We start from the raw sequence: 26,934 nt of genomic DNA, 5'->3' as shown, positions 1-26,934 counted from the left end.
ACCCACACTAGGAGGACAGAACAAAAAAATGTGCTCATACTTAACCATCTGGGGCCTCCATTAACCTGACTCTATATGGGTCTATGACTGAAAAATCAGAAAGGGAGAACACTTTAATCTACAAATTCAGACCTTAACATTAGAAAAAAAATATACAGAGAAGGAATAAATCAACTGAAAAGTATGAATACTTTCTCATAGACATCTATACAACCAGAACTCGCCAACTAGTGAAGTGGCCTCCTGCTGGACATGTGACAAATTGCAGTTTATATTAGCCTACAGACAAATTGGCTTAAAATTTAAAGACAAAGAACTGTTTACTTCATATAAAGCAAATAAATATTGTCCGGGTTCTTATGATTTATGGAGGGGGCCCTTTGTTTTATGGGGCTGGAGTCACTAGACACCTAACACCATCAGGGTACAGTTGCACTTGTGGTTTGCTGTACCCTGGTGTGTCGTGTCTCCAGCCCTGTGAGGTCGGGGCCTCCTCTGTGTCTATGGCTAGAGGTCTGTTTTGCCCTCTTCTGGGGTTAAAGTTCTTTGTGTTATGTGTGTGTTTGTGTAATGTTTGTGTTTAAGTTCGTTGTATTATTTTGTATTATGATGACTCTTTATTTCATTCTGCCATTTGTGTTTGTCTTTAATTTTTCTTTGATTTTATTTAACCTTCTTTTTTGTTGTCCGTGCCATTGCTGTCAAAGCACTTTGTAAACAAACGTTTTTAAAAGTGCTATATAAATAAATTTCATTATTTATTATTATTATTATTATTATTATTATTATTATTATTATTATTATTATTATAAAGCAACAACGTCTGTCTTGAATTATAAAGCTGATGCAAAAGTGCATGAAACTGCAGTTCCTCAAGTGTCCACTTGAGGCTGGCTTTAAAAGCACCAGATGTCATATTATGCACCTATTCCAAAAAGCCTAGCCTTAGAGCAAAAATAAACATTAAAGCCTTGTATAGATATGATTTTGTTTCTAATACTGTATAATTGTATAACTGTAAAATAGTCTACAAATACTGAGAAAAGAATAAAAAAAATCATTGTGCTGCTGATAATGTCATTTTATATTGTGGAATTTGAACTGAAAAGTATATATCAGTAAGACCATTTCAATTCACTGAGGAACTCCTCACAGGGCCTTTAAGTTAAATTGTGTCGGCTCACTCTGGGTGCACTGCGCCTTTAAGAAGCCTGTTGAGTTCATTTGACTGGAGCTTCGATGACGACATCCTTTTATTTTTATCGCAGTGACCTCATCTCTTATGGCAGCACCAGCAGCAGGAGAGTCAAACCTCCGCTGCCTTTAGCTCTAACTTTACCCCTCCGACTTTCTGTCTTCTAACCCCTAACTTCCCCGACTAACCGGGTCTGACTCCGTCTGGAACCCGAACCACTGTCTGGACCTCTGACGTCGAGTTTTCATACGGTGAGTTAACCAGAACGTCCGCATAAAGTCTAAATCAGCATCTGGTAAAGTTCCGTTGACGGGGCCTAAAGTTAAAGTTTAGTCCATGTGTGTCGGAGTGAACACCGTCAGGAACATGGAGCAGGAAAATGTCGCTGTTTTGGGGTGTTTCGGGGAGAAATGGCCCGGTGGTCACTCCGCTGTAGCAGCGGAACAGACCAACAAAATGTCAGAGAAGAGCGAGCTTCATCTGAAAATGTCGCCCAAACTCTCTTTATACACCGTATTTACACCGTTTACATAACTGTTAATGGGCTGACACTTAACTTAAAACTCATATTTTCATTAAGATTATTCTCGACTTCACTAACACCAAACCTCCTGTATAAAATGCAGGATTTTTGAAGCTGATGTTCTCGTTAAAAGTAAGTTTTATAGACTACTTTGGCATATGATTTGACCGTTTTTAATAAGTTTATGTCTGTAAACTCAATTAGAAGCTGTAATATCAGTAAATTATACTGTATACACTCATTTAACTTTAAACATACTGATTACATAAGTTTGTTTTAGCTGACAGTTCCCTAACTGTCCACTTGAATAACACCAAACCCCCTTTAGGAAGTAGACATTTTTTAACATAAGGCATTATAAACTAAAAAATACTGTTACAAAAAAAAAAAAAAAAAAAAAAAGAGAGAAAAAAATACGTCAAGTAAAGTGATAACTGTCATCAATGTTTTTTAAAACAGCATCAGGAAAGATAGTCTCAAAATGACACTTTTTGTGTCTTAGTTGATGTAAACTCAAATATTTTTGTACTTATGCCAAACTTCCTTAACATGAACGCTCATTTGTGAAGATAGATTTATTTTGCATGATTTTAAGAAAGTCTCTAAGTCGACACATTGTTTTAACGTTCAACAATTAACATGAACCCAAAAAGTAACAGACCTATGGATACATATCAGTTGAACTAAGTATTTGACATAATCCTTTTTTTTTTCTTTAGATGAATAACATTTATCGTAAACCTTTCAAGGAGAAACAAAAATATGAAAAAGTCAACTGAACTCCCAAATTGAGTCATTAAAGTCCTTGTTACGTAATATTTTGCCAGCTGACATTAAGTCAAAGCTTGCACCTCCCCTTACATGCATCAGGGCTTGAATAACACCAAACTTTCTTAGAAAGAATCCAAGTTTCAGCAGCTGTTTAGTCGACACTTTAATGAAATAACCCTTCATTTCTGATCCCCTTTAACAATATTTATTTTCAAGAAACAAGAACAAAAAGTTAACATCTGAAATTCCTTTTGAACACCTATGAAGCTAAATCCTGCTTACATAACCTTCATTAGTTGACAGCAGTTTCTTGAAGATTGGCCTGGATAACACCAAACGTTATTTGATAAATAGATATTTTTGACAGTTAAGTATGAATTACCTTAACTTTATCTTTCAACACAGCCATGAAAGTTAGACAGTTGTTATACAAAGCTAAGGTACTGAGCCTTGAAAAAACAGTAACAAGCTTCTGTTACAATCCACTTTTAAAAACATGCTTGTTTTTTCAATGGAGTTTGGTACAGATATTTCTGTTGAATCCTCACACCTTGACTGATTGTTGAAGTCGTGGTGAATATCACCTGACTCTGCAGATGATATTTACGTTTAGGTATTTTGATTTGCTGGATAACCTAAAAGCACGCTCACATAAAAGAGAGTATTTTATAATTTTTTTAGTGGCAGTTAAATACTGAAGTCCTGAAAATATTGATAATTTGTATGAAAACTTGGCAACAATGATTTCCTACATTAAATGACTATACAGAAATTTAAAGGCACAAACAAACTGATACATTTGGCATGTTTGTTTACGAGTGTAATATCTAGTCACATTGAAGTCAGCCAAAATCTGTTAAACTACAACCCTGTGAACCCCAAAATATCTCTTTTTTTCTTTGATTTAATGATTATAAGCTGAAAGGGTGATAAAATAACTATATGATATAACTATATTTCTAAAAAGTCTGACTCCAGGTGTGATGACATCAGAGCTCTGGGTGAAAACATGGGAGTTTGTCTGGCAGGGAGCTCCAGGGCTGATTCACTGAGTTAGTAGTCAGACAAAGTTTGGATAAGTTATCGTTCTGACTTCATCTTATTCTGAGATGTTGTCTCCTTTTTACGCAGAGGTGCAGCTGTGTGTCTCTGCTCCACCCTCTGTCACAATAAAGACGCCGCTAACAGCAGTCACTCATAGATTGGTAAATACTGACGATTTGTTCAGCCCGCTGTTTTCTATTTATCTCATCTGCAGCATGAAGACAGTCAGTAGTCTCTTTCTTTTGGTGATGCATTAATTCTTTTCAGATCTTATAAATTTTGCTTTTTATCAGCAGTACGTCAAGGGTTCAAAACTTTTTTGGTTTTATTTGCACTGTGAACAGGCTGGGAATCAAAGTTGACAAGAGTTGACACTGAGTGCCCGGGAGTTCAGTTTTTGTTACATCTAGTGCACTGTATTGTTAAATTGTTACCAGTTTTGTGACAAAGCTCAAAACTCTGGTGCTGTGACGACCCTGAGAAATTATTTTTAGTTTCAAACATTTGTTAGCTGCCAAAAGTTGAGGAGTCTTTAAGAGGGCAGAGGACAGATTTTAAGGACTGGAAGATGATAATCAAGAACCACCTATTTTTTTTTAACAACAAAAAATTGTGCTTAATTTTGTTATTATCTTCAGGTTTTTTAAACCCAATAACAGGAAACTGGTCTTAACCAGCAGAGGCAGTTTGAGGACGTTACAGTGAAAGTATTAGTAGGAAAAGACAGCATTAAGCAATCGTCTTACTCATCAAACATGAGACCGTTACTGTGTTGAAATGCATATTATGTCTACAAAGATTCTCAAACAATATCTTAACACACGTATCTTTCACAACTTGAGGAGCTGGTCATAATTTCTGGCACTCAAATTTTCTAAGATGCTATCTTAACAAATATTAAGATGAAGATTTAAAGTAAAAAATATATACATAAGAAGTTCAGTGAACTCTAGGCCTATAAAGAAATCTCTTTTTGGCTTTCAATTGATTGGCCAAAATAATTCACGATACAGGATGGAAATTTTACAAATAGCTGACCTGAGTCTCTGATTCTTTTTGGCATGTTATATGCTGCTGGATGAACAACCAGGAGAAAATCAAACCTAACACAATACTTTCAAATCCAACTTTATGTTAGCATCACTCAATCAATTTGACAGATAACTTAAAGTTATGTTTCCTTTTTTAATACTTTCATTTTTTTGTTGTTTTATTGTAATTAAATGTGAAGGATCACATAAAAAATACCCAAATTGGTGAAGAAACACTTTCAGTTTATTGTCTTATCATTCTCTGGTTATACCAGTACGAATAAATAAGGTTCTTTTCCTGGACATCCACCTGTGGATGGGTAGCGAATATAAAAAATCAGAAAGATAAAGTATGATAAATTAAGACTTTGGTTAAAGAGACGGTAATAAGATGAAACAAAAAGCATATTTTGATTATATTTAGAAAGCTTGACCTAGCTGGAACTAAGAAGTGATCAACTTTTATAACATTTCAAAAGAAAACTTAATCAGTTGTTGGGTCCAACTTCTCCAGAGGGAAGATGACACAATTTTTCTATTTTTACAGACCAACAAACTGGATATTTTGAGGTTTTAGGCGATTACAAAATAAAAGCTTGTTTCTAAAAAACCTCTGGCCCCAGGAAATGATTTTATAAGTTTCGTCTAGTTGGAAAAAGTTTGAACAAGCCGTGATCTGTGAGGACATAATAATCATGCGATCATGTTATTTCAGTGGTGTAGGTTAAACAATGTTTTGAAGTGTTCCGCATCATTTCTTACTTCCTTAAACCCTTTTTTTTATTGTGTTGTAAAATGAATCAGATCTGTTGTATAAAATAATTCCATTACGTCAGTGTTGTTCTTGTCTCAGGTGAGTTTAACCTCAGTGATGTCATCGAGGGGTCAAAGTCCTCTGATTGGCCACTGCCAGCTCAACCATTAATCTTTGACTCCAAACTTCCCGCTTTGATTTTAATCGCATTCATACTTTATTTTCCAATCACTCTGACTCTAAATTAAAATGTTTTATGTGCTGAGTCACTTTCTGAGCTGCAGGGGAAGTCAGAGGGAAGATGTGGTTATTTTTGACCTTTCAGAAACCACAGTAACTTTATTTTTGTTTAATTCCGACTTTTCCTCCGAAGAACAGAGTCGGTCTTTGTTCACAAGTGTCAGCTGTTTGTACAGACATTATATAAACTGTACGGAAATAGAAATTAGGATGATGTTATATTAATCTGAAGAAGCATTCATGAAAATTTAAAGTCCATTAAATTGTATGGTAATTTTATTTCTGAACTTCTTGACTTCACTTAAAAACAGCAGTTGTTGTTGTACACTGGAAGCTTTGGATAACTTGATTTCTTAATTTGTGAAACGTTTAAACCAGAATGTTATCATTTGAAGTATCTGCTGCCTCTGAGCTTCCAGAAAACAAACATTCATCATCACTTCTTCCCTTTAGTAAAGATGTCTGCCTGATAAACGCCTGATATAAAATACTCTCTATTGAATTTTTTAGGGAAGTTCAGAGAGAAGCAGAACATGACCAAAGGTCATTTAGTTCCACTTCATTTATCATGATTTTTTCTGTTAACTCATAAAGACGGACAGAAAAAGCTGATCTCCCTCCGTGACCCCTGAGAATCATCTTTATAGCATATCTGCAGCGACGAGGCGTGATCAGGCTGAAGTTACGTGACTCTGATGCCATCTGTTGCAGGATCCTGCAGTCAGTAATTTGTCTGAGATCAGATGTCTGCAGAGGAATGTCCCGACTTGAAGAAACATAATTGAATCTCATTTATTCTGCTTTATAGTGTAAAGCTGAACAGAAGTTGGAGACACGGCCTGAGGCTCCAGCTGGAGAAGCTTCAGAAGTTCAACATGATTTAAAATACATCTGAGATCAAGTTTACTGAGTGCTCCTTCATCTCTGAATCCTGTTCGCACCAAGCCAGAAACCACTGAGAGTTTATAAAAGCAGAAAGAGCTTTAAATCATTACTTTATGATCAAAAATACTCAAAAGCAAAAGTTTTTCATATCTTAATCAGCTGTATTTCAGATTTATAATACTTCTTTGTGGCGTGAAGAGCAGAAGTCTCAACGATACAATTTTTTAAATCCAAACATCTCTAATAAGCTTGTAACACTTCCAAAACTGGTTATCACTTATTTTTTTATTTTCTGCTTCCTCTGTTTTATATTTCATAAGTAGGGATGCACGATATATCGGTATCAATATCACAAAAGTGGGCTGATATTTACTCATTAGCTGCCGGCCATTTTTAGAGCATCTTGAAGGATCTTTCAAGACCCAAATAATGTTGTTTTCTATGACGTACCTTTTTGATAGCGTTCATTTTGGGGCACTTTGTCCTGCGACCCTCTCCATGGTCGTCTTTTCTCACGATCATGCCGCTTTTTCTCTCTGAACTACCTCGACACTTCATCTCAGATTTTTTTTTTTACCAATATTGATATCAGTAAATATCGGTTGTCAGCAATTAAAGCAGGGGTGGCCAACCTGCTCACAAGCCACATGTCGCTCTTTGCCTTTCAGTGTGTGGCTCTTCGATCCATTCATAGAAATATATATAAATCTATGAGCAGCGATGTGCTGATCAATCTAAAATATTGATATACTGATGCCAATGTTGGGTTCAGTATTGAGCAATGTTTGGGTGTACAGGTTGATACTTAAGTTTCAGTTTCTCTTCTCTAGTTCAAAATTTAAACACACTAACAAACTCAGTAAATCTCGTTTTGAAAATTGGAAATGTATTGATTTTCATTTTATGTCATTTCGTTTATGTGTGAGAGGAAGTGTGTTTGTGAGACCCCGTGTGTAACGTGGCTCTCTGTAGTACCACGGTCATTTTTGTGGCTCTTGGTCCCTGACTGGTTGGCCACCCCTGAATTACAGCAATATTAATGTGGGATAGCTGTATCAGCCAAAATTTTATATCGGTGCATCCTGATAATTTTATGGAATTTCTCATAGCTTGAGGACGCTGCATGGTTTCGACCAAATGCAGAGTCATATAATCACTTCAGTTTGCCTCATTCAGATATTATCACAGGTTGAAAGAAAGAAAGTTTGAGGGCCACTATATCTCAAAAATCGGATAAGTCTATTCTGCATGTTGTCAAACCAAACTCCATTTAAAAAACAATCAGTAAAGTTATCTGTCGATAGACCTGACAAATCCTGAGGTCAGACTTTTTAAAAACCTTTATTCTGATGTTGTAATTGTGGCATTAGAAAGAGTTTGATGTAACCCTCATATCCAGATTGAGCTTTAAGGTATTCCCTTGTCTCAACCTGCCATCAGACCTGACAAATCCTGAATTTGAACCTTTATTTAAACCTTTGTGATGTGGTTATTTTGGCATCAGTATATTTTCAAACAAACTTCATTTAAATAAGAAAAGATTTCAAGTTAATTCTTGTCTCATCCTGCTGAAAAACCTGACAAATCCTGAATTCACACTTTTCACAAATCTGCATCATGTTGCGGTTATTTTGTCAAATGAAAGTGTCCAACCAAACTCCATTCAAGAAACAAGCAACTGAAGTTATCTCTTCCCTCTCTCTGCAGACAGACCTGACAAATCCTGAATTAATACTTTTTTCGGCGTCCTTTCCACCCATTTCAAGTGATTTCCTGCCTCTGTAGTCTTTACCGAAGTCAGATAACTCATTTTTCAGCCACTGTGTCAGATTAGACGATCACATAGCCTTACATTTTTCTGGCGTGACTAAACTGAACGGACATGACAGAATTAACGATGGTCCCTGACCAATCATCATGAAATCCTGTCACTGATCTGAGCAAACAGGAAGTTGAACTGGACACTGGTCGGCCTCAAGTAGCTGGAAGCAGCAGGAAAGTTCATCAACAGGAAAGTCAATCAACAGGCAATTCATGAAGGAGGAGGAAGAAGCATGAAAAGATAAACATTTTTAGAGTTCAGGTAATGCCTTCAGAGTCAAGATATCAGAATAAGAAATTGAAAATTACAACAAGGTGTAACAATCCTATGGAATAAATATTCAGCCAAGGAATGAAGGAACAGTAAAATATAGCTCTGGTATATGTTGGGTTTAAGGGCATTTTAATCAAATGTTTAACTTTAGGGGGCGCAGAAACCTCTAGAAAATCTCTCACTCTGCACTGACTCAACCTGAAGCCTCAGAAATGGGATTTCCAAAGGTGAATTTTCCGCAAACCGTGTCCTGGATCCAGTAAAGCTTTGTCTCTCTGGGTTTGGACGGTTTCATTCATTTATTCATTCATCGCTGAGTCAAGCTGAGATTAAGGAGTCAAGTTTACAGAGCGAATTTCGCAGAAATAAACCCTTTTATTACGTTTGGACCTCTGAAAGTTTTAAAATTGGATGTGTGTGGGCTGCCAGCGGAGCGAGATGAGGAACACGTCTGGGGGTTTTCTTTCTGTAACTGCAGGTTTTACAACACGAGGGAATTTCCTGCTGCTGAGCTCTGAGTCAGGAACATTTAACAGGAAGTTAACTTCAATCAGGAGGCATGTTCAGGGTTATTATTAGATGATGTTCACTTTAATTTAAAGCTGTGATCTGGAGCTGTCACATATCAATCAGAAAACCTCCAATAAAGGGATGGAATTTGGTCGTAAAGCTGATGAGACTTCAGAACAAGATATCCTGTCATGATTGGTATGCAGTCCAAATATATGTATTTTCCTGCTCCTGCGCTGAGGGCTCATCATTATTACTGAAGCTGTGATGTGAAACCCCCAAGAGCACTTTCAGTAAGAGGAAATGACATAATCTGATGTCATCTGGAACTACAGAGACTTCCACACACTGAAAAAACCTGAAAAATGTTCAAAATTTACAACAGAAGATGTTATGACAGAAAGTTGAGCTACTCACTGTACTGAATTGCTTCAGTGATGTTACCCAACTTTTCCTGGACTTTTACTCTACAGTATCTCAACTGTTGCTGTCATGTTACGGCGATGATACCATAATGTTCTTGAGGTGTTACTGTGTTTTAACCAGGATGTTCTGCGCTCTTTCAAGTGTTGAATTTGGTTGTTCCTGGGCTGTTTGGAACAAGTCGTTGCCATAGACTGTATAATATAGGGACATCATCTCTGTGATGTCACCAGTTTGTTTCTGATATGTTCTTTTGAAGCCAGTCAACAGAAGATGTTTCGGAAAAGCTGGATTTAACCCAGATTAATGATTAATGATTTGAGTTTGGTTGAGGCAAGAGACAGGTCTTTAACCTTCACTTTAGTCTTTCTTTATAAGCTGGGTTAAAGAAACGTTAAGATGTCAGATAACCTTAATAAATCCTACTATCTGACTCACATGTGATGTTCATTTTTTGGGAATAAATGGCTCCAGATAGGCTGTAGACATCATCATCATCATTCAACTTTTCACTTGGTCTGTTTTTAAAAATGTAAACCAAAAATCGAGAACAGTTTGTTGCCATAGACTGTATAATATATGGACATCATCTTTGTGATGTCACCAGTTTGTTTCTGATATGTTCTTTTAAAGCTGGTTGTCAACAGAAGATGTTTCGGAAAAGCTGGATTTAACCCAAATTAAGTTGAGTTTGGATCGGGCAAGAGACAGGCCTTAAGCTTTTCTGCAGACAGCTACAGCCTGTAAGTCAAGTCAAGCCATTTCCCTATATTAGGGGCAGAAAAAAAAATTGTTGTGTTGTAGTATTAGAGTTTTGTGTTCAACAATTTTAAATAGTGACTTTTTTAGGGGTGCACCGATAACCGTTGTTATCAATTTTTTTTGTTGTGACTTCACTGGATTGTTACTTCAGTTTTACCGAATTTTTGCAATGATGTCACCACATTGTCACTTTGACGTTACCTAACTTGTGGAGTGGCTTTCCTAGATTGTTACTTCGTAGTTGTTCAGCCTACTGCGTTGTAACCATAGACTGTAAAAAAAATGGACGTCCGCTTGCTCGACTCAAAGTGAGGTCTCCACAGAAACTGCTCCCCCTGGTGGCTGGCTGCAGTGTAGGTCAAAAAATCCGGCTCCCCAGTCATTCCAGATGGGCTGTGGTCAAACTTGAAAAAATTAATACTAGCTTAAAAATGAGGCTTTACGTAATGTTTAACGATGATTGACAGCTGCCGTTCTCGTGTATTTATTTTCGGGGATTGTAAAATATGTTGGGAGGGACAGTCAAGAACCGATTAGACTCTCGAAAGAAAAAATAATAATATTATTTATGTCAACCGGCTTCACTGAGATTCTCCCAGAGTCCCTCACAGTCTCTACTGCGCAGACTCTGGCTGCACAACTGCTTCAATGGCGGCGCCTGTGACGGGAATTTTGGCTTCAAAACCGTGCAATGATAAATGGCGGAGCTATGCTGTCCACTTTATACAGTCTATGGTTGTAATAGGGTTGTTTCGTCATACATCGAAACACATGCTAAATTGGCGTAAGCTGTATCTGTGTCTATATTTTCAGTGTTGCAGATTTTGGATTTGTCTTTTTAGTCTTGCGTTCAGTTTTTCCTTTAAAACAATCCCCATTTTTGATATGACAGTCATAAATTGTGACAAGACCTTGAAAGCCTTTAAAGGGTAATGATTTCTTTGGGGACATTTATGAGCAGAAGAAGTTGGAAAGTATTTGAAGTGGAAGAGATCTCATAGTGGAAACTTTTCTGACCTGACAGCAGATATAAAACATGCTTTTTAGGGCTCATTTTTAATGTGATGGCTGTGTGAAATGTAACGCAGCTCATGTTGTTTTTGTGTTTCTATCCCACAGTGTGAGACCTCTGCAGGATGAAGACCAGGATGAAGGTGCAGAGTGATGTCATCAGTTCTCAGTCCAGGAGAAAAGATGCTTTTTGTTTCACGCCTGCCGTGGAGTGAATGAGACCGACCCCCACCCCCCTCCAAAAACTCCACGCACACACACTTTAAGAAGCAGAGACACACACACACAGTCTGACACACAGCAGAGGTAGTTAGAGGGGGTCTGCCATCTTTTTTCCTTTTAGTGCAGAGTGAGGTCCCTCTCTCTGTCTCTCGTCCCGGGCTTTTTGAGCTGCTGAGCGCCATCAGGATGACATCATACCCGACCGACACAATGGAGCTCTTCATCCTCTGAGGTTCCTCGCCAGGCTGCGTCACTGCACTGGACCGCCGGCCCGGGACGCCCATCAGGACGAGAAGGAGGGGGAGGAGAACTACGAGCAGGGAGGGAGGGGGGTGGGGGGGTGGGGAGGGAAGGGAAGGGAAGGGAGCAGGAGGGGGAGTAGTCTGTCATGTCGGAGCATCCTGCAGGACCAGGATCATGGTCCAGGTCTGGGTCGGGGGCTCCGAGGCCTGGGGCCGTTCGGCCGATCGGGGCAGAGGCTCTGGTCGCCCTGCTGGAGGGGGGTCTGGACCGCGTGGTGCTGATTGACAGCCGGCCCTTCGTGGACTACAACGCCTCGCACATCCTGGAGGCGGTGAATGTGAACTGCTCCAAACTGATGAAGAGGAGGCTGCAGCAGGACAAAGTCCAGATCGCTGAGCTGCTGCAGCACTCGGCCAAGAAGAAGGTAAACACAGCGCACACTCAGAGGAGAGGACGTTCAGATCCTGCATGAGGATCCTCAGGGTTTAACATTTCACTGTGAAGTAGTTATCATCTCCTGTTTACAGTTCTGCAGGGAAATGTTAAAGGAAATGTAAACAGGAGATGATAACTACTTAACTGTGCGTGTTGACAAATGAGACTAAACCGCTTTAAACAAACTTTCCTGTAGAAGCAAACAAGTGTCTCTTTATCACATTTAAAATAGATGAACCAAACTCCATAAAAACTCTAAATTTTAAGTTATTTTTTTATCATCATGTAGAAAAATCTGACAAGTCCTGAATTCAGGATCAGCATCATGGTGTAGTTTTCTCAGCCTGTTTTCTTCAAACTAAATAACCATGATGTGCTGATTTTGAGCGCTTGCTAAACCAGGTTTATATTTTCCTTAGTGTGTACACTTAAAGCTAGCTGCTACTTATTTTTTTAGCAAAGAACATTGTTAAAAGTTGTTGAATCAAACCTGAAAAATACATCAAGTTGACATGCACTGTTGATCTGCGGCTGAAAACTTAGATTAGTTTAAAATCTCCTAAATAAAACAGGAAACCACCATCTTTTAAACTACCTCGGGCAGGTAGAGACAAAAAGACACCTGTGTCCTATCCCCCCAATCCCTGGATGCTGGGTCTACAACAAACATTCAGCCAGACAGTCCATCAAAAATATCCATTTCAGTCACTGTAAAATAAATAAATACACACAAAAATAGAAATAAAGGATGCACCAAATATTCGGTAGCCCAATATTGCAAAAAGCCACATTCGGCCTTCGGTGAAATGAGTTGAGAACAAGGCTGAATAGTAGTGTGTGACACAACATCGTGCAGTGACATGGCGACCTCTCACCTTTGGAAAAATATCAACAGTTTGGACATATTTTAAAGTGTTGGAAAGCGTAAGAAGAACTGCAGTTTGCAAAGAGTATTCAACAAAAGTATCTAGAGGGAGTTCCTCTGCAAAGGCTTTGAATGCCACTGCTTAAATTTGCCATTTAAAAGCCAAATACCCTCAACAGCATGCTGGGTACGAGAGAGGGACAGCTGCATCAGCTAAAAGGAAAGCGTCTTGTCACAGCATGTGTCGTGGACGACATCTTTGAGGACGAAAAAGTTCGCTTAGGGCGAGAAAGTCATGGAGATCATTACTTTGGATGATCAACCATTTAGTGTTGTGAAGGACATTGGCTTTTGGAGGCTTGGAAAGCACATTGAGCCCCGTTAAACTTTGCTTTCCCATTTGATATTCGGTATTCGGTAATTTTCATTTCAGTGCATCCCTTATAGAAATACAAAATTAATTGAGGGAAATGTAAAAAATGGGGTCACAGAGTTTTCAACATAAGACATGATTGGTTATCAAGTTTAAAAAAAATCCTGGTCCAACCTTTAACAGTGCAAGACACATGACCTCCCTGGTCCTCTGGTCTTGAACCTTGGTACAGAGTCCTTTCATTTAGTCAGAATTTGCCTTCTGGTTAAAAGGGAACAAAAAGCCATAGTGTTAGCTTGATACAATAGACAGTATAAAAAAAAATGGACGTCATCTTGCTCAGTTCAAAGTGATGTCTCCACAAAAACTGCTCCCCCTGGTGGCTGGCTGCAGTATAGGTAAAAAAAATCCGGCTCCCCAGTCATTCCAGATGGGCTGTGGTCAAACTTTGAAGAATAAATACACCTGGTAGAAATGTTTCTCACGTCTGATGGTTGTGGTGATTTGAAGATATCATTTGGCTGCCTTGTATTCAAGTTCTCTTTTTTCTGAAAAGTTTTCATTAGTTATAAGAGGTTAAAAATGAGACTTTACGTCACGTTTAACGATGATTGACAGCTGCCGTTCTGGTGTATGTTTTTCCAGATTGTAGAATATGTTTGGAGGTAAAGTCAAAAAGTGATAAGACTCTTGAAAGAAAAAAAAACTTATTATTTTTGTCACCTGGCTCCCCTTAGATTCTCCCAGAATCCCTCACAGTCTCTACTGCGCTGCCTTTGGGTTTGTCTTCATCCCTGTCTTGCTGCTCAAATATCAAGATTCAGCATTTTCCCACAAACATCTTAACTGGAGATGAAAAACAGGGTCAATACTGGAGCCTGAAACAAGAAAAAACTTGCTGACTCTGCTGTTTTCTGTTTTAACTCTTTGTAATTCTTTGTGTCTGTTTAATTTTTGGGGCCATGTGATTTTATTCAAAATGACAGCCTGAGAGAGAAGAGACGGTATGGGAAGAGTGAGGGGGCTGATGTACGTTGAATTATGTTGGGCCAAAAATAATCCTACACTCTGCATCTGTTTAGTTTAAAGCTCTGAGACTTGATTCGTATAAATAGCTGCCAGTATCTTAAAATATCTCTTGAACATGTCTCGGAGAGTTTGTGTGATACGTTCGAGCACGTAGGAAAATAAACCACAGATTTTCAATCAGGTGACGTCTTTTTTCTGATAAAAACCTCTTCTCTTTGAATCAGCAGTTCAGTATCCAAAACAACAAGCGTCAGTATCTGACTTATAATTTGCTGTCAGTTATTTCACCTGATGATCAGATTTTCTTCTCCAAACATGTTCTTTATCTTTCAGCGGTGTTGCATAAGCGATTGCTCGGGAAATCTCTGGATCGAGCCAGAAGAGACACACGGCTAAAATCAGCTGATAAATAAATCAGCTTAACAAAAGATAAACATCAGCTCCAGTACTTGCCACGGGCTCAGTATCATCCAATACCGATGATATTTACCCTGCTCAGCTGAAAAAATCAAGGAACTGAAAACAAAAATCCAACTATAAAAGTAGCACTGTCCCCTTTTTTTGAAACAACAACCAAACAAAAAAGCCTGCAAACTGGTCGCTTTTTCTTCCTCTTGATCAGAGCTTCTAGCAACAGGAGTTAAACTTTTACCCCTTTTTTCCTGTAAAACCTTAGAGATAAAATGGAATCACTTTAATCTGCTCAGTATCAAATGAATCCTTAGAAATGATGTTTCAGAAGCACAAGCTGATGTGAGAAGATGTTCTCTAACGTGCTTTCAAGCTACTTTTTCAAACCGAAGTGTTTGATATCAATCAGCTGCACTGATCTAAGCCGTGTGAGTGTGTTTGTTCTGGTTTCATCTAGTGATGACTCAGAGAAAAACGGGTGCAACCACTTATGCAACGCTGCTAAAAGATTAAGAACATGTTTAGGGAGGAAAGAAGAGGTATAACAAGTGAAAGTAAAAACTTCTAAAATGATTTTCCAGGTTAAACATCTCTGCTCCATTTTCCTCCTCAAACCTGATTCCTCTCTCAGCAATCTGACCGTGGGCGTCTGACCTCAGAGCCGTGTGTATTTTTATTTAACAAAGAGAGTTTGCGAGCTTCGGAGGCCGCCCCTCCCTTTTTGTGGCATCGCGTTAAACTGGAATAACGTCTTTAAGGAAGCGCGGCCGCTCGCTTTATTACTGAGGCAACATTTTCCGTGCGATTATGAGCTGTAATTAATTCAGTGAGCGGCGGAGGAGAGAAAGCAGAGTTTCCTCCAGAGAGTCGGAGCTGAACTGGAGCCAGACCTCAGAGGGTTGTTCTGTGTGCAGCTGAGAGGAGGCTGAGGACTCACACAGACCTGACACTGATAACACATCCGACCAGAGAGTCAGAGAGGGTTACGCCAAATTTAAGACGAGAAAAACACAACACAGAAGTTGAAAGGTTGTAATAAACTGTATAAATGTGTCTTGTTATGTTCATGAAGGATGTGTATTTTTGTGTTTCTATGTTTGTAGTTGGAGTTTGTGGGCGATCAGGAAGTCGTCGTTTACGATCAGAGTTCTTCAGACCCGTCTGCTCTCAGCACCGAGTCGTTCCTCAGCGTCCTGCTGCTCAAACTGGAGAGGAGTTTCCCCTCGGTGCACCTGCTCTCAGGTCAGTCTCGTTCAAGACTCACTACTAACACACGAAAGCTGGAGATCCTTGGAGTCAGATGATGAATGATATTAAGACCAGTTCCACTCAAAATGCTTGAGGTAGAAACGAGTCTTTTAAGAGAACACCAGATCAACACGAGCCAAAACCGCAATAAAAGCAAAACTAATCTCAGACAGACAAAAATCTGCTACAGCAAGACTAGTCTGACTCCCAGATCTCATGACTTAAGAGTGGAAAACCGACTTTAACGGGAACAGATTTGGCAGCGCCGTGTGGGGCACTGTCGTCCTGCGGTGCGGTGCTCCTTGTGTGAGCTGAGCTCAACAGAGTCTGAGTCAACAAACTGAGTCACATGAGAGCAAAACGTGAAGCTTTAAGACAAAACCAGTCAAGGCACGCACCTGTGAGGCAGAGTCCCAGTCAAGGGACTCATGAGAGACCCCCAGAGACTGAGACCAGTCAACAGATGCTGTAGACTGAGACTAGTCCAAGTCTGCAAGCCTGTGAGGTCAGAGCTTTGTGAGACTGAGACTAAAACCCAGGTTTCCACCAAGCAGTCTGGTTCAGATCAGTATGGTTTGGTACGGGTTGGCACAGTTAAGCTTGGTCCTGTTTGCGTTTCTACAGCCAGCTGTGCCTCCTCGTGGTAGGTGGGGTGTAAGCTGTATGCCAACAGCCGCACCAGTAACAAAATAGTGTGACGCCATAGCATGGTGACACAGTGTACCCCACTAATAAATCCAACAAAACGCAGCCGCTGTCGCACAGTTAGTGACAATTCTTTCGACCAGTCAACGGTCTGCAGTGTTGTCGCTCCACTTTTCGAGATTGGATTGGTTTAGTCTGGCACCCCTACGGAAGGGTGCCCAAAAGCAGGACGGCTCGTCTCGGTTATTTGAGGATCTGTCCCAGGATTAGTCAGTGGAAACACCGTAAAACGTGTGCTGTTCCGAGACGAAGCGAACTGAACCGCTTGGTGGAAACGGGGCTTAAGATCTGTCTGTTTTTTTTTTTCAATTTAACATATTTATTAATATATTAACTTGCAATAATGTGTTCATGTCCAGCATGGAAAATTATCTACTCTTCCACTCCCTCACAGTCACAAGGATGCATTCAGGTACCTAAACATGGTACATTTTGATTATTCATGAATCGGTACCTGGTACTTTTGACAAAATTCGGGCAGTACCTATAAAAGTACCTAATTGGATACCCATCCCTAGAGACAAGTCCAAGTCCAAACCCTGGTTTGAGGGTCAAGTCACATTGAACAGACAAAAACTGGCCCCAATCCAAGCATCTACATAAAAATGCAAATTCCATACATGAAGAAGATTGAGACAAAGTCAAGTCTTTAGACTGAGACTCGTCCCAGCTGACAAGTCAGAGTGACTGAGACCTTTGGTGTTACTGCCTAGACAATGACTTGTTTGAGTCTGACACCTGTGAGATCGAGACAAACCCGAATTAAAACACCTGTAAGACAGAGACAAGCTACAGTCCAAAGACGTTGGAGAATGCGACGAGTCACTTATGAAACACTTGAAAAAGCAATGAGTTGAAGTCAAGAGATTCTTGAAACAAAGACAAGTCTTTCAGAGACCAGCAGATATCAAAACACCACAGTGTCATAGTTTAAAGATCACGTTCGGGTCAGAGCCCTGCAAAGACTCGCCTGTGTCCGTGGAGTCAACACGATGCCACAGTGAGGATAAACTCTTGTTTCTGTGTTTCACTGTAAGACTCTATTTTCTCTCCGGGTTTGACTCACTCGTGATAAATCGGTTTATGAGTCTGATGACAGGCGGCTCGTCTGCAGACCTTCTCTCTGCCGAGTGTTTGGTTATGTAACGGTGATGTCATCCTCCATGGCGGCTCCACCCTCACACATAAAAAACACAAAGACTTATGGTCTTCCTAAAATCACTCGGTCAAAGGTTTCGGTGTTACACAACAAGAGAAAGAGCGGTTTGAATCCGCATGGAGGAAAAGAGGAACCTGTTTCAGTGAGTGATGATGAGGAGGAGGAGGGTTAGGAGAGGAAGACTTAAAGGGAAGTTTATGGATGGGGAAAGGATCCTCAGTAGCTCAAGTGTTTCAATCATGAAACTTTAAGATCAGACAGAGGTAAACACATCCACAGATAAAAGTAGTCCCCTCAGAATTCACCGTTTCCTGGTTTGATCATAAACTACAGAGAGCACATGTCAAAATGGAAACGCATGTTTTTGTCAGGGGTTTTCAGAGGTTGCAGGAGAAACCAATGAGCTGAGAGCCACAGACAGGAAGTCAGATCATGTTTCGAGACTAGAGTCCACGTCACAGGTCAGCGTCCAAGATAAGGGAAATATTGCAAAACCTGTCTTCTCCAGGATGAAATAAAACCTCAAAATACATAAAATGTTTAAATTATAACAATAAAAACTCACATATTTGAGCAGAACATGTTGGGATTATGTGTCATGAAAATAAAAAGCCATCATGTCAGAACAAGAAGAACTCTGTTGGATATCATTGGGTATAAAAATGACTCCATCAGGTTTCTGCTAAAGCTGCCGAGCATCAATTCAGGGAGACAGTTGCTAGGCAACAAGAGCAGAGGATGAGCCAGTGTAACTGTACAATGAGCTGCTTTCACATGCAAGTCTGCGGCTTAAACGTTGGGACTGTGACGGTTGGCATGCATTCACACACACACAGACTGAAAACACACACCTAAAGATGTTGGTGCCATCTTTACCCATGATGCTTCTGTTACTACCTACAATGGCAGATCAGCATCAATAAACTTAAGACAAAGCTAAAAGGGAGCACAAACATCCCACTGTGAACTTGAGTAAAACTCTAAAACATATCAGAAACACACTAAAAAAATCATGGTTTAGAGTAAATTTTGCATTTTTGAAGCTTAAGTGAAACCAAATGAAGTTGTTCGTGACTGATGTCATTAAAAGCAAAATTTGAACTTTGTTAACCCTCCGATGTCACGCTTTGGAGCGTCATCAGGCCTGATTCTGTGTCGACAAATCAAACATGAGCAATAAACTGATCACTCTACAAAAAGAGCAATAACGTTTTATTGTTTACCCGTCACCATGGAGATAAAGATAAGAGGAACACAGCTGAGATTTAATCCTCCCTGGGTTATAAATCTTTGTGACGCATATTGATTACTGATAAACTTTAAAGTCACAGGACTAGAGAGCAGACGGCGTGACCTGATTTCATTTTCACCTGAGCAGGTTTGGAAAGCTAATGATAGACATAAATGTGAATTTCCTCCTCCTCTCAGGTGGTTTCTCTGAGTTCTCTCACCTCTTCCCCGGTCTCTGCGAGGGGAAGTCCACTCTGGTCACCTCCTGTATGTCTCAGCCCTGCCTGCCCGTCACCAACGTGGGCCCCACTCGCATCCTGCCTCACCTGTACCTGGGCTGTCAGAGAGACGTCCTCAACAAGGTGACGATGAGACGTTTTTTAAATCAGAGTGAGTGGTCAGAGTCGTGGTGGTTCAAGTCTGACCTGCGCTGTTTCTGTCTCAGGACCTGATGCAGCAGAATGACATCGCCTACGTCCTCAACGCCAGCAACACCTGCCCCAAACCTGACTTCATCCCCGAGTCACACTTCCTGCGAGTCCCCGTCAACGACTCATTCTGTGAGAAGATCCTGCCCTGGCTGGATCGATCTGTGGAGTTCATCGGTACACAAACTTTTCTCTCACCTGTTGCTGTTTTTGTTACAGTCTCCCAAAATGATCAGATTAACATCAAGTCTGTTTTTATGTCTTTCAGAAAAAGCTAAAGCATCCAACGCTCGAGTCCTGGTCCACTGTCTGGCAGGGATCTCCCGCTCTGCCACCATCGCCATCGCCTACATCATGAAGAGGATGGATATGAACCTGGACGAGGCGTACAGGTGAGGAGCACAGCCACAAAACAGGAGATTTCTACTTTGCCTTCATGTAGAGGGATGATAAAGGAAAGGGTTTAACAAAACAACACAATGACAGCAGAACAAAGTCAGATTATCAGAAATAATGAAAATCTCTAAAACCCTTTTCAGCCACGTTCAACAAATCTTATCATGATGGATTTTTTTTTAATATGTTAACAAAAAAAAATAAAAAAATATGGGATAAAAGTTAAAATTATGAGAAAATAAGTCATTTCAACATAGTTACGAATCAAAAAGTTGTTTCAAGATTAAAAAATAAATAAATAAATAAATAAATAAATAAAATATAAATACAAAACACAAGCCAGATACAATGTTATTGCAATTACGAAACAAAAACTAATTTTGAGATAAAGTGATAATTATGAAATAAAGGTCATGATCACAGGATAAAATACATTTTTGGAAAACAAATTTTTCTTTGAGATTGAACCTATATGTACGAATCAAGTTGTTATTATGAGAGTAAAGTCAGGATAATGCGTTTTGGAAAAAAAAAATCATAATTATGAGGTCAAATCTAAGTATAAGACAAAAAGTCCAAATTATGAGAAGTAGTCATTTGGAGATAAAAGATGTCATTTCAAAACAAAATTCATTATGACAATGAATGTTTTTTATGAAACAAAAGTTTTTTTTATAAACTGTTGTAGTTGCAAAATTAAAGCTTTATGAGTTAAAGTCATTTTTATGAGATGAAGCAGTTATTTTAAGGGTCAGTGGTTATAATGAGATAAAAGTCTTAATTAGTAGATAACATTTTTTAATAATGAAATAAAAGTTTTTAATACTAGATGAAATGTTGAAATAAGATAAGGACTTTATTATAAAATAAAGGAAAAAACACAATTACAAGAGACAAGAACTGGGATTTTCTCAAAATTACGACTTTTAATCTTATAGTTGTGACTTCTTTTTCCCTAATTTTACTTTTTTTTTTGTCATATTCTCAACTTCCTAAATTTCCCTCTGTCTGTTTTTTTTTTTTTTTTTTAATTGACCCGGCAGCAGTGAGCTTCCATACTGTCACAGTAGATGTTATGAAACATGGAAGCAGCTGAACTGAATCAGAGACTTTGTTAGCTTCATATTCCTGTTTGCTGTCGATGAAGCACATTCCTCTCACATAGTTTAACAGTGCACAGAGTCACTTCTAATGAGTCCAGATCCTCATTAACCCTCTAATTAAAGAATCCTCTGTGTCACTGCTCATTACACACATGTTGGTGATTCCCTCTAATGACTCAACCACACACACTGTGTTTCTGTGTCCGTGTGTGTGTCTGTCAGGTTTGTGAAGGAGAAGAGGCCGACCATCTCTCCAAACTTTAACTTCCTGGGTCAGCTGCTCGACTTCGAGAAGAAGATCAAGACTCCTCATGGTACTGATGCTAAACTCAAGAGCCTCCATCACCTGGAGAACAGAGAGGATGTCCCTGGTCCTCCTGAGGGATCTGACTCTGCATCCTCTCAGGAAGTGGGTCCAGGTCCAGGTTTGTCCCTGCTTGAGCCCCTCATGCTGCCCTGTGTCCTGGCAGACGCCCCAGAGGAGCGTCTCCTGGCCCAGGCTCTGAGCACTCTGACACTTCCAGACGGTTCTGATGAGAACGCCCGTCTGAAGCGTTCCTTCTCTCTGGACATCAAGTCATACAGCGAGCAAGGCGGCACCGCTCCACACCGTGTGTTTGTCCCTCATGGTGGATCTGGAGACAATGGCGAGTTCTACAAACCCTCCACCTTTAAGGAGACGACCAGTAAGCCGTGTCAATTCTCCCCAGTCGAGGAGGTGTCGGAGCAGTCCACTCCAGAGCAGAGTCCAGATAAGGAGGAGGCGGATGGCCCGCAGCGAGTTGCACCACCGCCACCAACACCCCCAGCCTCTTCCTGTTTCACCAAACCTCCCCCTGCTGCTCCGAGTTGTTCACAGCAGCTCCACCGCAGCGGCAGCGTGGAGGAGACCACCACCAGCTTCCTGTTCGGCCTCTCCCGCAGCCAGCAGCACCTCGCCAGACCGGGGCCTGGTGGCACCCTGAAGGGCTGGCACTCCGACATCCTCCTGGGCCCCGTCACTGTCTCCACCTCCTCTCTGAGCGGCGGCTGGTACCTCTCATCTGACTCCGCCCGCTTCTACTCCACCTCAGCTATCCTGAGCGGGGGCGGCTTGGCGGCGTACAGCTGTGGTGCAGGGCTGGAGGCGGTACGGCGGCGTGGGCGTCAGAGGACGGGGGACCGCGGGGACTCTAGGAGGAGCTGGCACGAGGAGAGCAGCTTCGAGAAGCAGCTGAAGAGACGCAGCTGTCAGATGGAGTTCGGAGACGGACTGACGGACAGTCGGTCCAGAGAGGAGATGAGACAGGTGGGGAGTCAGTCCAGCTTCTCTGGCAGCATGGAGGTCATCCAGGTGTCCTGAGACGGATTTAGGGACGGGTGAGACTCTGAAATCTGATGCTCGGTCAGGATGAAGAGGACTGAAAGAGCTTCAAAGTTCAGGAGAGAAACATGCAACACGGCGTCATTTCACACAGACAGAAGGACAGTCACAGCTCGGAGGTGAGCTGATGCTCAGGTCGAACTGTCACTTTACGGGAAACGAAATCTGACTTTAAAATTCACCTCAGATCAGAGGTGAAGAGGGTGTTGATTTTTGCTTGTTTTTTATCTTAAATACTGGGATTAGGTAGGCAATTTTCAAAACAAACTCATTTAAACGCTCTTTGAAGAAACTCACTTCTTCTGTGATTTTAAAATGCATCATAGAATCTGACTCTCTTTTAATCCAGAAAACAAACCAAACAGTTCCCGTCCTGTCAGCTCACCTGTGGACTTGCGAAGGAGTCACCTGACCTGCTCTGGTGAAGCAAAGTGAATCTATCGAACAGAGGAGTGTGAAGACGAAAAAGATGACGTGTGTTGCTTAAAAAAAAAATCTGATCAACTCTGAGCCTGTGAATGTTTGTATTTGAGGAGGACGCTGCTCTTCAGATTCCATGATGATGATGATGATGATGATAATGATAAATATGATGATGATGAGGATGATGACGACCATGATTGAGACAGTTCTGCTCTCTTCAGTACCTCACAGATCCAAACTCGCCTTTTTTTGTTGTTGTTGTTTTTTTTTTTTTTTAGATTATTGAAAAGTCTCGCTGGCAGGTGAAATCCCTGATGATGTTTTAATTTTGGACCTGAAACAGACTCACCTGTCAGGGGCTGAGTGATGAAGAGGAGGGTGTGATGTGAGGCTGGGACTCAGATGCGGACTTGACTCAATAATACAGACTCACGGACATGTTCATGTTGCACTGTGGTGTGAAAGGATCTGATTAAAAGTTATGAAGCAGAAAATTAAGAGGAAGAATGTTTCTCTGCTTTGTTTTTTTTTTGTGATGCTGCTGAAAAAATAATACACTCAAAAACAAAATTAACCCTTTTTATTGGTTCTTCTGTCGTAAATATTTTCAAATCTCTCTTAACTTCTGGTTGTTGCAGTGTAAATCCAGCCCAACTAGCCATTCTACCCACAATCCTTTGCAGCAATGAGAACTTGTCACATTTAAGTATCGTGAAAGAGCTGCTTAATTTATTTTCTGACGTTGAAAATATTTTTTAATTTTTTTTTTCTTTTATCAGAGTGGAGGTGTTAGGTTAAACCTGAACAGTTTGGGTGGAATGATCCTTTAATGGGCTCCTGTTTAAAAAAAACTGATGCATCAGCTCCCTCTAGTGGGCATATTCTGTAAAAACAACTCTTCACACAAAATTTCAACATTCTACTGGAAAAGTGTTATTTTGCACTACTACCCACTCACTAAACAATACTCCTGATAATTATCTAGCTAAAACAGTAAACAAGCTAACACCTTTATTCAAAGGTTATTTATTCACTTCTACGCCAAAAAAGGCCCTTCTGATTTCACATTCTGTAACGCTTCATTGCCATTGGATTCTTATCAGAGAGATAAATCAACTTTAAGCTAAATGTGACACTGGGGTTCAAACATTAGCCCGCTAATTTGTTAGCATTCTCATTAAACCAAACACTTCCATTAAAAGCAACATGAACAGGCTTTTAAAGATTTTATTTGACATTTCTGACTTTATTCACCTCTCACACCTTTAAATTTGAATGAGGCCAATGCCACAACTGTCCCTACAAATTAACTCATATTAATATATAACTTTAATCCTCGTGCAAAAGCTGGAGTAACAGATTAGTTTCACTGTTTACATTTTAACTGGGACACAGAAGATGGGGACTTTTGATTATAAATAAATCATTTTAATGTCATTAGCCCGGAGTAAGACTTCACAATACATCCCATAGTTCTCAGATGGAGACAATATTTTCTTTCTTTTAAAGACGATCTCATGACAAGTACTCAGTCACATGACAGCAGAGGATCAGAAAGTAAAACTGTCTTTTTAATGTTTAGTCTTTTCTAATGCTTAAGAAAAAAAAGGCATTTTTAAAACTGCCATAGAAATAATAATAGTTTAGAATAAACTAATTTGTTTTCTATAAATTAAACGTCAATATTGAGGGATGTATGTACTAGCAAAGGTTTTAATTTGAGTTTTGTGCGTTGAGGTTTAACAAAGATGTTTTTTATTTTTATTTTACATCAATATTCCAGAGTTCATCTAAAAAGTAAAAGTATACATAGAAATACTCAAGTATACATACTCTTAATATATGCTTGGGTGGATGTAGCTGTCCGTTAACCACCAGCAGGGGGCGTCCTCACCTTAACACTGAGCGTTCACCCAGGGAGAGCATGTTATCCGTTTTCTCTGAGTTTTGACTGAAAGGCACGAACCTCTCCTGAAAGAGTTTGATTTAAAAGAAGCAATTCTTTACTGTGAGATCTGTGAAAAAAAAATGTGACATCTATAACAGTGTTTAATTATACAGACTTAAGATACGGATCAGTTTGGAGAGACTTAAACTTTTACAAAACATTTTTTATGCTTTTGTTTTTAATGCAACTCACTTATGTTGAATATCATGCTCTTATAAAAAAAACTTATCATTAAATGAAGCATAAAAAATATAAATTAATGACATTTGAAGAAACAAAACTTACCCAGGAGTACATCAGTATAGAAGCCTTTGAGTGTCAGGATTAAATTAGTTATTGTCTCAAGGTCTCGACACATTTCTCGTTATCTTAAAAGACAATTATTAATTTCTTAAGAATATGGGATAATGTATATAGCTCTACTTACAGAACCAAAAATAGGTTCACTTAACTTAATCATGTGGGAAGCTTGGCATACTGACTTTTAGCTAATGGTAGCAACTTTCCTCCTGTCTCAATTTTTATATCACCAGAAAATTATCTCTAAAACTTTCTTTTCTTGAGCTATTGAGAAAATAATTAGAATTAATTTGCTATCTCAAGAAAATTGAAAAAATTAATTTATCTAAGCATGACATTTTGGGTTTTTTCTACATTAAGTAATTACCTGTTTTATTCTTAAAGTAATATATTATATAAAATGTTTTTACAAGTTTTAGGACTTAAGAAACATTTTATAGTTGATATTTTCTGTATTTTATACTTTCTTAATGTGCAGGAGATATACTTGAAACACTGTTTGTGTGTATCGATGTTATTAACTTTGAGGAAACACACCATATGCTGAAGATACACCCAATATTTTGTTATCCTATATGTCCCAAAATTGGAATACATTAACGTTACCTCAAAAACAAGAGTAACAAAGTAACACATTTTGACTGCTTATTGGTAAAAAATAACAGTTACACTGTATGTGGTTATGTTCCTCCTCTATATTATGGATACTGAATGGGGCGTGCCCACTGCAGACAGCTGTACTGCCTGACAGTCAACACTGAGGGATTAATCCTCCCTGTGGTCTCTGGTCAGGTTGACTGCTGCTGCTGGTTTTCTCTTAATTCAAAGTCAAGTGTAGTTTTTCACGAGTCACATCTCCGGTGAACAGGGCGTATTACACAAACTTCTGAACCCGAACAGGAGCTCAGGTTTTTCGGATACAGAGCCCTCTGGGGATCCGGTGAAATCCAGCGTGGAGCGGAGGTACCAGCATTTGTTTGTGCCATGTTTTTCTAACGTTACACGGATTAGTGGATGAAGCCCTCACCTGCAGGTAAGCTTCTTTTAATGATTCTCAACAGGACACTTCACATTCCTGCGCCAGCTCCACCCGGAGACAAACATTTCCAAAGTCTGACACGTTTCTGGCACATTTTCTTTAATTAACAGCACAAACTAAATACATAAAGACATTTAACACATCTTTCCCCGTGATAACAGTCCACCTTTAGAGAAAATGCAAATGCAAACCGAGGCAACTTGATCTGCCCTGCTGCTCTGTGGAGGAAAGGTGGCCCTTCTGTGTGGTGAGCTGAAAACACCAGCACCAGACCTCTTTAGAAAACAAACATTAACTTGTTCTGTTGATATTTAAAGGCTTATACGAGCAAAATAAGACACAAAAACAGACTATAGGAGTCAAACCTTTTATTCGGCTTTGATTTTAAACTCTTAAATGCGCTACATAAACTGAAATCCAACTTTTATCACTGTTCCTCCTGTTATTTCTCCCGGCTTGCCACAGGGAGCGAAGCGGGAGGCGATAACGTGTTGTATGAGACAGAGCCAAGCATAACTAAGAAATATAAAGATTGAGTGATTTATTTTGGGCCATTTCTATGCCGAAAAGTCATTTTTAAATTAAAAAATCTCCTCTCACAGTATTCAATGTTGGGCCAACGTTTTAGCACAATTTTACTCATGTTTATCTTAAAGTTGCGGGTTTTTAAATGGAGTTTGGTGAAGTATGTGTCTGAGCCAAATGAAGGTGAAGGGCTGCTCCACGTTTCGCATAGTGACCCCCCCATGTTGTCACTGGAAGATAATCAC

At 39.7% G+C, this 26,934-nt stretch overlaps 2 protein-coding genes across 7 annotated transcripts in view; both read left to right on the top strand.

Annotated features, from left to right (window-relative positions):
• The first annotated feature begins 1,243 nt into the window (after positions 1–1,243).
• dusp16 (dual specificity phosphatase 16) lies at positions 1,244–23,446 on the top strand. Its single transcript, XM_074698706.1, has 7 exons — positions 1,244–1,446; positions 11,353–12,133; positions 15,926–16,064; positions 19,363–19,526; positions 19,610–19,769; positions 19,861–19,984; positions 21,314–23,446. The coding sequence occupies exons 2-7, from the start codon at positions 11,855–11,857 to the stop codon at positions 22,431–22,433; spliced, it is 1,986 nt and encodes a 661-aa protein (XP_074554807.1). The 5' UTR covers positions 1,244–1,446; positions 11,353–11,854; the 3' UTR covers positions 22,434–23,446.
• A 2,454-nt stretch (positions 23,447–25,900) lies between these two features.
• eps8a (EGFR pathway substrate 8a, signaling adaptor) overlaps positions 25,901–26,934 on the top strand; it is a 35,050-nt gene continuing 34,016 nt past the window's right edge. For all 6 annotated transcript variants that reach the window (XM_074698324.1, XM_074698326.1, XM_074698325.1 and 3 more), the window contains exon 1: positions 25,901–26,158. The gene's annotated coding sequence lies outside the window, so the exon portion shown is untranslated. The remainder of the gene's footprint in view (positions 26,159–26,934) is intronic.

This window comes from Halichoeres trimaculatus, unplaced genomic scaffold (genome assembly GCF_033239565.1).
Source record: "Halichoeres trimaculatus isolate MK-OKI-2021-1 unplaced genomic scaffold, fHalTri1.1 fHalTri1_scaffold_21, whole genome shotgun sequence".
Lineage (NCBI taxonomy): Eukaryota > Metazoa > Chordata > Actinopteri > Labriformes > Labridae > Halichoeres > Halichoeres trimaculatus.
Note: the sequence above shows the minus strand (reverse complement) of the source record. Positions and strands in the feature narration are given on the sequence as shown.

Bases quoted from the DNA above. Each gene is read 5' to 3' on its own strand.
- dusp16 (XM_074698706.1), top strand. From the start codon at position 11,855: ATGTCGGAGCATCCTGCAGGACCAGGATCATGGTCCAGGTCTGGGTCG. The intron at 16,065-19,362 runs GTCAGTCTCGTT...TCCTCCTCTCAG, and splicing joins CTCGGTGCACCTGCTCTCAG to GTGGTTTCTCTGAGTTCTCT. The intron at 19,985-21,313 runs GTGAGGAGCACA...TGTGTCTGTCAG, and splicing joins AACCTGGACGAGGCGTACAG to GTTTGTGAAGGAGAAGAGGC.